General features: G+C 31.8%; 1 protein-coding gene across 1 annotated transcript in view; it reads right to left on the bottom strand.

The window, feature by feature from the left end:
* LOC143235457 (epithelial sodium channel subunit gamma-like) overlaps positions 1-6,817 on the bottom strand; it is a 45,741-nt gene extending 38,924 nt beyond the window's left edge. The window contains exons 1-2 of the mRNA XM_076473651.1: positions 6,227-6,817; positions 5,464-5,541 (exon numbers count right to left, since the gene is read on the bottom strand). Of these exons, the coding sequence (XP_076329766.1) occupies positions 5,464-5,541; positions 6,227-6,580 (432 nt within the window). The 5' untranslated portion in view covers positions 6,581-6,817. The remainder of the gene's footprint in view (positions 1-5,463; positions 5,542-6,226) is intronic.
* Positions 6,818-13,157: the final 6,340 nt, after the last annotated feature.

The following is a 13,157-nucleotide window of genomic DNA, read 5'->3' as shown; positions in this document are numbered from 1 at the left end:
ATTGAGTGAAAGTTTACATGTTGGCAAAAAGTACGAATCCGAAAATACGGCTGTTTAGTTTCTTAAAGCACATTTGTTTATGCACATCAATGAGAAAATTTACATGATCAGATAAAACGAATATAAACAGTAAACATATATCATGACGGAGTAACTTATTAATGGTTGTATATGAAACTGATTAGACTATCAACTTGTAAAGCCATAGAATGTTGCGTTTAAACTGTGGAAGAAATTACTTTAGAAAACTAATGTCTTCTAGAATTTTGTCCGTAAAACAATAATATAAATAGCACAAAGACAGGAGATCTATTCAATATCAAAAGAAGACCCGAAAAATGAACCATTTTATACTTACATTAATAATTATAAACGTAGTCCAGATTTCTGTTTTAATGTTACAACAGATAACATTGAAACCTGGTAAGAACCAGGTTCTGAAAATAATGTTCAGAAGACTGTTGATAAAGGATTATTGAATTTTCTTCAATATTTAACAGGTAAACCTTACAAACTACTGATAGTTAAACACCCAACTGTGATGAACTCTATATGCTTTTGGTTGCAAAACTGGCGGGCGGGAAAACAGTTCAACTGATCAAGCAGAGAAGCATATTATTTCAGGTGCTAAGCAGCATTGCCGTATCAAAATTACCGTATACATCCCTTCAGAAATCGTGAAGCACTTTGCAATTACGCTCGAAACTAGAAAACTGGACGACGGAAAAACGTGGCAAAAAGCGATATGAAGCGAGAAGAAAAACACTCAGAATGGTGAACGGTGGCCAATACTTTGGTATTAATTCACAACAGCCAGATATTCTGCATGGAAGTAAAAATGAAGAGTTTCTTGACAGTTTACAGTTGAATGAAGACAAAAGAAAACAGCTGGCTGATCGTAAAACAACAACAACACAGCAACAACAATAACTTGCTCTAAAAGAAATAATCTGCTATGAAAAATATGTTTAGAAGTTACAGTTGGCAAAATATTTCTGCACCTTCTATGATATAATTTAAATATAGTTAATTTTATATAAAGACCCTTATTGCGTTATGTTTGTTTGAAGTCAAGTCTGTTTGTGCTCTGCCTGACAGGTATTGAAACCCAGTTTCTGTCATCGCAAGTCTGCAGACTTTCGGCTGTGTCACTGGGGGACTACTGTATTGTGAATTTTGTTATTATATTCTCTAAGAAGGGACATCATAAGAAAGAGTTTTGACAATAATAATTCTTTTTGGAAGACTCCACTAAATATGCATTTCAGTCAACCTAAGAATGAATATTGCGATATAAAGTTATTTCATGTCTTACAAGATCAAGTTAAGGATGAATGTATCTCAAGACTGTTGATATGGGTGTTAAAACTTTTATTAAAATAAAGTAGAGAACAACATTTCGACCTTCTTTGGTCATTTTCAGGTTAACAAAGAGAGAATTTGTAACTGAACGTTGCCGGGCACCACATGTCTTAAGGAAGAGAGTATAACGGGTGCGGGATTATAGAGGGCGTTGTAGTTAGATATTAGTTTATTAATTAGTATTGGTATAAATGTTTCTTTATATTGGTTTAATTTTGGTTTTAGTTGTTATATAAGTAGGGCTTTTTTGATTTCGCATTTGTTTATATTTGCGTGTTTCTTATAGCAAAGTCAGATCTGGCTATCTGCTGAGTACACCGACGAGAATTGAACCTCTAATTTTAGCGTTGTAAATCCGTAGGCTTACTGTTGTATCAGCAGGTAAATTGTTTATATTTGTGTCCCTACTTAGTATTAGGATGTTTTCTATGGTTATATTGTATTTATTTGAGTTGCAGTGTTCAAAAGCGTGTGAAGGTGTTTTTTGTATTCTTTGAAACTGGTTCCCATTTTTCTGCTTGTTTCTCCAGTATAGAGTTCATGGCAGTTGTTACATTGTATTTTATAAATTATGTTGGTATTGTGTTTGTCAGTGTAGTTCTTATATAGTATGGACTTTAGTTCTGTACTTGGTTTTTGAATAAATTTGGTGTTTACTGGAATGCTCTGTTTTTGTTATAAGTTTTTTCCAAATGCTATTTATTTTTTCGGGAACATATGGTATGCAGCAGTGTAAAGTTTTTTTTAGTTTGTTGTATCTTGGGATTTATTATTATTTATTTATTGTTGATCTAGATGTGCTCTGTGCGTATAATGTTTTCAACAGTTTTTAGAGAAAATTTGTTGATGTTGATAAGTTGTTTTATTTTATTGATCTCATCGTTAATTTTATCGGATGAACATAGTTTTGTGGCTGTGTTTATTTAGTTTCTTAATATGTTGAGTTTTTGTTTTGTTTCATATGCTGAATCCCAGGGAATGTATAGGTGATTTTTTTTGTAGATTTCTGTTTTGAATTGTGTATCAGTTCTAGTGATCTTGAGGTTAAGAAATGCTATTTGGTTAGAGTTGTTTCTTTTTCACAGGTGAGCTTTATGTTGGGGTGTATAGAGTTAACATGGTTGTAAACCTAAGTCTGAGTTCTGTAGATGAAAATCCAGCGATCGTATCGTCAGCATATCTGTACCAGTATAGTGGTGGCTGTAAGGCTGAAGTGATTGTTTGAAATTCTATTTGTGTCATAAAATTGCTGGCTAGAACTGGTGACAAGGGATTCCCCATACTTAAGCCATTTATTTGAAGGTAGTTTATTTGCAGTTAACCAGAAGATGACTTAAGAAGGTAGAAACGTTGTTCTCTACTTTATTTTAAAAGTTCTTGTTCTCATACCAGCCGTTTTAAGATATATTTTTACTTCATGTAAGTTTCTCGTCGTCATGAAATTAAAGATGGCATACTCTGCTTTGTTTGATATATTTTACAAAATTAATGAATTGTTTTTATTCAACAAAGATAACGATTTTCTTAGCTGTAACTTAAATATAATCAACATTTTTAAATACCTCAATAAACATTTACAATAGCCCCAGTTTAAAAAGAAAACCATGATCTCGAGGTGGAGGTGATGTAGGTCATAGCCTCGAAAGCATATTTATAATTATAGGTGTGAAGAAGTGATACAGAAGCCATATTTAAAAAAATATGAATTCATATATCTTGTAAGAAAAAGTGTTTTCCCATCCACTTTAGTATTATGAAATACTAAACAATATAATTTTAAGAAACCATATTTGATAGAAGTGTAAGATTAATTGTAGTCATATACACTTCAGTTACAATTGCTTTTGAAAAATTATGCTTATAACATCTACAGTCATGATAAAACCATCTCTAAGTGATTTTGTTAACAGTTTTTTTGTTTATATTTTTATTTTTACATAACACTTACATAACATTCAATTTATGAATTCACTCTTCATTCACATTTTCGTAAACTGTGAACTTTTGGGTGTCCTAAATGTACAATTTCAAGATGTTTTGGTCAGAATTAGTTCTTATTCAAGTTCCTTTTTTTTAGAATGTTCCTTATTTGAATTTTCCACAACATATTGTCCTAACCACTCCCTGATGTTTTGTGTTTAAAGGTCCTTTTCTCTTATAAAGTCTGTTAGTAGTGTTTTTCACTTTCACACAGTGATCTCGTCCATGTATAAAATATTTTCTTATTTCCACTATTCTCTTTTGCTAAGCCTATTAAGGGAGGTTTTCTCATCACATTTTAATCTCGTCCATATAAAATATAAAATACTTTCCTGAACAGAGGAGTCGCTAGGCACTGGAACACTGGGATCAGGTCCCGATTTTATTTGACAGTGCCTTGAATCTCTAGTTGGTGTCTTGAAAAATCAGAATATAAAACCACGTTTCATACTGGAACGCTGAAAATAGGTCCGATTCCTGAATCTTCTCAGTATTTAGCAATGTTTCTGCTCTGATCTACACTTAGTTTTATGTTTTATTTTCAGTCATTTCATGTTAGGTGTGTATTAGAGATTTTGGGAGTTCATCTGAAAAGCTAGCGAACCTCATAAACTCTCGCTTTGTGCTTTAAATCCCTCACGATCACAATGCTGTAAAATTTATTAAACGCTAAATTATATTTAGATATCATAAAACAAGGAATTAGGAATACAGTAAAGAAGAAACTAAAAAATATTAGCATTTAGCGGCAGTGGCTTATATTTGAATGCTTTGAATTTGCATATTTGAAGAATGCTTACTCACACAAACTAACTTAGAAGAAAATTAAACTTTTAGGCCAAGCTTTTAGAAACTATGACATTCAAAAGCACATATTACGATGCTAAAGAAGCAAATGCTAAACCCTAAATAATAACGTCATAAAACTATTCAATTATAAATAAATAAACACAAATGATAGCCCCTACATGACAAGATAACAAATACGAAACAGTTAGATGCAAATGAATTTCATAGCTCAATGTTTCAGTAGGCATGTTTTAAAATATATACAAATGTAGTTAAATGGAAACTAAGAAGAAATATAAAATGTATAATGTAGTTTTTATGACCATGAAGTCAAAGTTGTAAATTTAAAAGGGGTATTGTTTTCTTATTCGATGTATTTTTACTTTAACATATTTTGCATGGAGAAAGGAAGTGAAACTTAGAAATAATTTATAAATTTACGAATTAATGGGAGGAAAAGGAAGAAAAACCACCACCAACAACAACAGAGCATTTAATCGGTTGTTTTTATAGTTTAGATATTATATGTTAAAATCTGCAAAATCTGCAAATAAAAACAACAAAAACTAATGTAAATGAATATTAGCATGTACTACATGTAAGTTTAAATGATCCCACGATGTGGTGTTAGAAACGTAATTTATTAATTTAAGAGGAACGCGAATTTATATTTAAAAAAAAGACCCATTTTGTTTAACAATGAACATGAAAGCTAATCTTTCAAACCAATGACAAAGATAATTTTTAAGGAAAAATTAGGGTTATTACGAAACATAAAATTAAAGATAATCACATTTGTGCAACAAGATGTTTCTGTTAGTTTAAGTTTCTATAAATCTGAGAAAATAACTTTTAGTAGAAACTATTTACTGTTTGTTTCATCTTCAAAATGCATAAAAATCTACATGTAAATAATTGATTTTAAAAATACAAATGCATTTCTTTCATTAGTTCTAAAACTTTTGCTCCCAGTTCTCGCTAAGTGGTAAATTTGAGGGCTTATAACAACATATTTAAGAGTTTGAAACCAGTCTTCAAAATATAAATTGAAAATACTTCATTTTTAGTACGTGTTAAATAAAGCGAAAAAAATGTTTTGGCTGGATATTTGTATTCAAAAAGAGTTTTTATTATGTGTTTCACACATTGTGAATGATAGAGAATAGTTCAGGTTACTAACTACAGTTGGTCTAGTAACACATATTCATTACACTTTAGCATTAATTCAATTAAAACATTAAACAACAATATAATCCTGTTTCAAACGTACTGCTTCTGAACATTTAATAATAGTACTGAATGCAAAGGACAAGTAATATATTGGTGACATACCAGTTGCCGTTTCTTACGTTTTCTTTCTAATGTGAAAAACTGTGAACTGGATGAACAGGTTGGAGCTTCTACATTTGTCTATTGGTATACAAGAAATAATAATAATCAAGGTATTACATTTATGACTCATGCTGTTTTATTCTAGACAAAGAAGATTGTTTTAAGTAGGTATTACGAATGACAATTTTAAAATGAAACTTTTATGGAATGCTTGATTATTCAGCTCTTTATAACGTTAAATGTTAATAAGGAAATGATTTGCACAAAGATCGATTAAGTTTTAAGACCAGAAAAGTTAAAGGGAAAAATATGTTAAAAAAACGATTCATTTGTTTAGAATTAAGCACAAAGCTACTCAATGGGCTATCTGTGCTCTGCCCACCACGGGTATCGATTCATAATCACACATGTTATACAAATACAATTTCAAACAACTTTGAATTATATATATATTAGTCAGAGGTTTGGATTTGCTGTTTTTAACGCAGTCCTTTCTTTTGATTTTGTTTACTTAACTTTATCACTATTAATTTTCTCTAAAATAGATATATTTGTATATATACAACGAAAGAAAAGAAGTTTATTCTGCTATTTTTGAAAACATGGTTTTGGTTATTTTTTTATCTATTTTTGAAATTGTACATAGCTTATAGTAACAGATTTATATTTTTCTAGACAAGGCAATGAACTGTGTTTAATTGAAGAAATAAAAAGGTTTTATATAATACACAGCTGTAAATAATGAAGCACGTGTTTTGCTTACCAGTTCACAACGTTCATCTGACAACAAGTCTGTCATATTTACACACAAAAGTCTCTCCAAGGATTCCGGTTTTTTAAAGTAACGGTTTAAACAAAACTTGTCCTTCTGGACTGGGTTTAAATTACACACAGTAACAGCTGGGAAGGGTAGCACCCGCGAATCGGCTTCTCTTACTGTCACTGTTACAGGAAAACTGATATAGTCTTGGAATAATTTGAATAGATCGTGACACAAAAAGCCAGAGAGAACAATAAACACTAATAACCATAATATTCGACGAATACCCCCCGTACCAGCTATATTAGCCAAACCAGGAACACCCGATTTTGCAAATAAATCTAAGAGATTTACCATTATCAAAAGATTTATGTAAAAATATATATTTTTATACCCTTTCTTACCAGGGGTTAACTATTAAACATCCACTGTTTCTCTTTCCCTCACTTGAAGCTTAAATGTTCAAACTGTTTTATAATGATTATTTTTTAACAATAAAAAAGTATACGTTAAATTAAAAACATGCGAAAAGGTTTTGATATATTGCTTATTTTGAGGATGGACAGGCTTAACCTTTGTTATGAAATTATTGAAACCATACACTTTCTTCAGATCGTGCTTTCAGGCAATGGCAGCGCAATAAATGTTTAGAATAACTACGTCATATTACTGAATAGCCAATCACACCATCTAATTTATACATTTATTAGCAATTGGCCAAAATTTTATCCAATTACACTTTTCAGATTTAGTTACCACAGGAATCTGTATTGGCGCAGATGATTACGGCTCACGTATTTTTCACATCTATATATTTTTTTCTTTTTTTATTACTGTAAAATATCTTTTACCTATTCATATAAAAATGCTACAGCCACTGAGATTACTGTAATACGTTAATGTTAAAAAATATGATTCAGTTTCATTATTGTGTACCTTGATTGATATAATGTTATAACAAGAAGCGTTTATCTTAGTACACTGTCAATAGTGGCATATACAAATAAAAAATGGTGGTATATAACAGCATTAAAGTAATCCATCAGACAGATGGATTTACAAAAATAAAAGTGTATACGATATGAAAGTTGAGTGAAAGCTATGTCTCTTTTGTCACGAAAACGAACAATACAGCCACAAGGTACAAATCAATCATTTTAAGTGTATCAAAGAAACATTCTCTGTTTCCTCGGTGTTTATTTCAAAAAAGTTCATTCATTATCAAGTCCTACTGTTCAATACTGTCGTTTAAAATACACACACACACACACACATATTTCTATATGTAATCGTGTTTTAAATGCTAGTTCTCTGGCTGACTGTGGGAAAACAGTGACAATTTGAAATTACTTACGAACGTAATGTTCCTTAAACAATACTGTATATAGGATCCTTTACCGTTTCAGTCTCTCCCCACTTTATTTTCTTTCTTGGATATTACAATAATTTCCTTTAATTAAACTTCATAATATCTATAAACACATGCCTATTAATCAACACTGGAAATACAGTACGATCCTAACGTGGACGAATTAGTGATTTTTGACTGTTGATGTTTCTCTTTTCCTTAAAGCTGTTTCTTACAACTAGTTAAATTACATACACACATTAATTATGACAAAAATAACATATTTTGAGGCTACAAACTATCCAATTTGGTACATTCACACACGTTTACATTAACATACTTTAAATACATACTTTTGTGTTAATAATTAAAATTCTTATTACTTATCTGAACGATCTATTTCCTAATCTTAAAAACAACACAGAATTATGGATTCATTGAAAGTAAGTCTTTCTTTTCCTATACTGCGAATATTTTGTGATTGAACATATGATTATAAAAAACATGTCTCGCATTATTAATAGCAAGATTGCTTGAAGATTGTGGCGTACGACATTGGTAAAATGTGATACAATACACGAGTATTTCTCACGCTTGCTATCTCTGTTTACGAGAGACAACAAATTAAATGAAAGTAGCCGTAACCATTTCGTACACTTCTGATTCCAGTAATATTGTATACTTTGTGATGCCCACCACTATAGTGCTGCCAAATAATATATATTGACATATATAGGATAGATCTTTATGTGAAGTAAACTGTTAACATTTTCTTTATTATGTTTATTTCAACATCATGGTGTATAAAAATGAAGCTATGTACAGGTGTAAAATCCATGTGATTCGAAAGCTATAAATTACTTTTTACCTATCTTTGGAATTAAAAGAAAATATTTATTTATATAAGTAAGTGCAGGAACATTATAATTATAAGTTATGCATTACTAGAAATGCTATTACAGTGAATAGATGCTGTTAAGTCTACCTGATTATATTTGTGTTTCTGTATAATCTTGATATTTACTAGTACAGTTATAAGAACCAAATTCTGTAATTTCGATTGCTTAAAGTCTTGTGCCACAAACTAAACAATTTACTGACACACCGAAAGCTATTTTTATGTAAAGCAAAAGTATCACCGCCATAAATTTTCATGTTCGAGTCTGCAGCTAAATAATTAAAGTTAAGTGAATGGTCCCCTAAAGACAGTGAATATTCGTTTATATTGTGTTATGTGTTATAAACAGATTACGAAATTTTAGCTATTTGTATCACCTGCATGACATTATAATGCACTATAGTGCGTAGAATTTGATCTTCAATGTACTTTTGTTATGCAAAAACAGATATACAGTGTTTACAATGTCAGTTAGCGTAATGATATTTAGATGAAGAGGTTTATAGTCTGCAGTAGATATAGGAGCAAGGAAAGTCTATGAGAAATGAATGACATCTTTGTCCATATTGCTCTAGGAAAAAACTGCAATCATTTTTCTTCTAGTTACATTAAATAAAAGTAGATATTGAACTGGAAAACAACTGACACTGCAACACCTAGTTCAAGCCAATGTTTTAGAAAAAAATTGCAAAATTCATCCAGAATTACACTTTATGTGCATGTAGGTTAAGTGGCCAGCAATGTCAGAGACTACTGGGGCTCATCTAATTTTGAGCTACTGACAACCCAACCAGTAGTACCCGCCACCACAAGGGCTTTGAAAACTAATTAATGTGATAGATTGAGTGCCACTTTTTTGATGCATTCACTGTTAAAAATGCATTGAATGTTTAATGGTGGCATGTTTTGAACCTTGCAGCCATTGATCCATGGCCTTGCAAGTTACTTACTAGGTCACGCTCTGATCACTTTAAAAGGGAAAATGACTTGCGATTATTATTTTTATATATTGTTATTGACGGATGAAACGACCGTTTTCTAAACACAAAAACAACTGTGCCTTAGGTGTAAGCTGGGCGTGATTTAAGTATAAAACCTCATACCAGTTGTTGTCCATTAAATAATTATAATTTAGCAGATCTTGTTGTCTAGCTTTCTGTATTTCGAATGTGTATCAGTTCAGATCATTTAACTTAAGTAATATTCTATCATGTATTTTATAAGAACGATTTCAAGATACAACACGTAGAGCTACAGGAGATACGTATTTGAATATCTATTGCGTTCAGTAAAATATTTTTACGTAATTGAGCCATGGTGAGCTCTCAACCATTCAACAGTACAGTGCTTCTTGATCAGAATTATGGTTGGAGGAAGAGACGTTCAGTATTGAAAATAATTAGAGAAAGATTATGCATGGTACAAAAATAAATCGTGCCACAACACAGTCACATGCTGATAGTTTACACTGTTATTGGTTATAATCAGCCCAATCAGACAGAACTACATCAACGTACTAGGTATGAAAGTACAGACAATTATTCTTTTCGTATCAGTATGTGATGAATATATATGGTGAAGGCTACTCTGGAACAGGCGGAGACAAAACTCTGGAGAGGATTCATTAAACTATTACTATTAATAACAGAAACAATCCAATTAGAAAGTCCAAAATCATCAAAACTAGCTCATAATATGTTCCAATGAGGGTTTTGCAAATAACTTAATTGTAGGTATAGATGTGATTGTTACCTCTAGAACGATAAGATCTGTATTAGCACGAAGTATTCTCAGTGTAAGTGTATCCGTTAAATCTCCAAGAGATAATCAAATAACAAGGTTGAAATCAACACCAGACTATAAACAGTGGAATGATTAAGCCTGGAGGACAATTATAATTACAAACGAATTGAAATTGTTTGCTGACAAGTAACAACGACTGGCCCATGACAAAGAGAAGAATGACATTATGGTCAATATTCAACAAGTGTAGCGAAGCATGTTGATGTTCATATAAAAGTAAGGCCCGCCACTCAATCAGTAATGTTAGAGATCTCAACACAATTGACAACTAATGGCAGCTTGACTGCTGACAGCTACAGCGTATTCTTATCTATGACGTCATTCCATTAGGAACAAGACCTATTGTTTAGAGAATAATACTGCAGAAAGATAGTTATCCCTGTTATACAGTAAATACGATGAAACGACATCTGACAAAATAAAGAGGACGATGGAACACCTGAAACCATATCGTAATCTTCCCAAAGTCTCTATTAATTCGGCCAAGCATGACCAGGTAGTTAAGGCTCTCGACTCATAATCTGAGGGTCACGGGTTCGAATCCCCGTCACACCAAACGTACTCGCCCTTTCAGCCGAGGGGCGTTATAATGTTATGGTCAATCCCACTATTAGTTGATAAAAGAGTAGCCAAAGAGTTGGCCTGTGTGGTGATGATTAGCTGCCTTCCCTCCAGTCTTACATTGCAAAATTAGGGACGATTAGCGCAGATAGCCATCGTGAAGCTTTGTGCGAAATTCAGAAACAAACAAACATCTTTATTAATATTAACAAGGTTAGACAGTCTAATTTGGAAGCTTAGAATCAAACACCAAACAACTTTACTAGCAAAGAGTAATACTGAATATTTGGAACAATATTTCACAATAAACAAGGATAAACGTGTGCAGCATAAAGATAATATATGCTGTTGTATTTTTAAAATGTACAGTAACAGCGCATCGCACAGTCTTTTCGCTTTTCTTTTCTATTTTGTGAAACAATGTATTGTGCTAAAGATGACGTTACAATTTATTTGCAGTTACATACTTTTGTTCCTCTATATGTATCATTGTACATTTAAATAATTATTTCCAGTACTCTAGCGTTAAAACTCTTTTCGAGAAAGGATATTCTTATAAACGTATTGTTAGGCAATAAAAACTAAATAATACAGCCTGGTGAAGTAATTCTTGATGACGAGGAACCCACTTGAAATAAAAATGTATCTCAGAACGGCTGGTATGGTATTAACACTTTTATTGATAAGCAGAGAACAATGTTTCGACCATAGCTGAAAATAATCTAGGAAGGTCGAAACGTTGTTTTCTGGTTATAAATAAAAGTGTTAATATCCAAACCAACCGTTCTGAGATACATAAGTAATACAGTATTTTATTTTAATGAAAGGGAGCCTTTCATATGTTCGACGCAAGAGAAAAACTCCCACACAAACTCTAAAACAACGTGTCAGACCAATTATCAGGAAATGCCGTTACCTGAAAATTCAAATTCATAGCTACGAAAAAAAGTTTTCTAACCTAAACATTTATTGTGATGAAACAAGGTACATTTCATAGTTCCGTTAACTAGTGAAAAAATATTTGAAATAAACTTCCAACAACACCAGAAATAAACTGTTGTTTTTAAGAGGATATAACTCAAAAATAAAACAAACTAGAATTACAGTCTTTTTATTTGGATGAGCTTATCTGTAGTTTGTAAAAAAAATGTGTTTTAAGACTGAACTCACCGACTTTCGCAGAAGTTTTTTTCTAATAAAAAGTAGGTGGCGTACCCGTTAAATGCACGGAGAGGATACAATAAGGCGATATAGGGAATGATGGCAACGATTCGGTAGTTCCACATTTATAAGCTGACTCAGAAACACACGCGTATGGATGTGTAGTGTTAAGTTTTATATTTTCATAGCTCTTCTTAAAAAATTCAAATGTATGACGTCATCATCAAGGTAAAGATTTCATATTAAAAACCAATTTTTTATTTTTTTGGTCCATTTTAGACAAAGAAAATATATGCAGCACTAATTGTCTGAGAATACTTACATGACAAAAAATTCAATATGCACATATTACTAAGATAAAACACGCAACTCAACTGCCTTTAAATCAAGTAGCAAGGTACATAAAAATAACAAAAACTGGGTACGAAACTAAGATACTTTTAGATTTCCTTCAGTTACAATGTTAGCAAACAGTATTAATAACTTTGACGTTTATAATGCTTTGCACACCTCCTATCACGCCAACGCCAGTAACTAGGAAGAAGCAACATTCGTTGTACATTATTTAAATAATAACTCTTTTAAACATGCGTACATTTTAAACACATAATACAGGGCAATCTTGTATAGTCATGTGTTTCTTAATTTTTTAATTCAAAAGTGGTAACAAAATGACGTTAACTGATCGAAAGAAAAAAATTCACCCATACCTAGGAAATATGTTTCGCTCGAGTACTTTCGTGAGTGCAGTGAACGTCTCAGAGAAAATAATGATTGGAATTAAGCACAAAGCTACACAATGGGTTGACTGTGCTCTGCCCACCACGCGTATTGAAACTCGATTTCTAGCAATGTGAGTTCACAAACACGCCGTTGTACCACTAGGAGGTAAAAAAATAATGAAATACATTTTTTGACAGTATAAAAGATTTAAAGTTTCTATCAGATATTGTTATTTTCGGACGATAAGTCCAGACTAATGTAGAATTATCATGTGTAAAATGGTTGAAGCCGAGATATTTATAATAATTTGGGATGAGAGAGAATGCACCACAAAAACAGCCATTTCTTTGTTCTTGTGGTTTTGTTTGCTTGTGAACTTTCTCTCAGAGCTATACAAGAGCCTCTTGAAGATATCTTTTAACAGACAGACTAGAAAGAGG

The sequence above is a fragment of the Tachypleus tridentatus genome, chromosome 12, assembly GCF_004210375.1.
Source record: "Tachypleus tridentatus isolate NWPU-2018 chromosome 12, ASM421037v1, whole genome shotgun sequence".
NCBI lineage: Eukaryota > Metazoa > Arthropoda > Merostomata > Xiphosura > Limulidae > Tachypleus > Tachypleus tridentatus.
The sequence above is the reverse complement of the archived record's forward strand: the minus strand, read 5'-3'. Positions and strand labels throughout refer to the sequence as shown.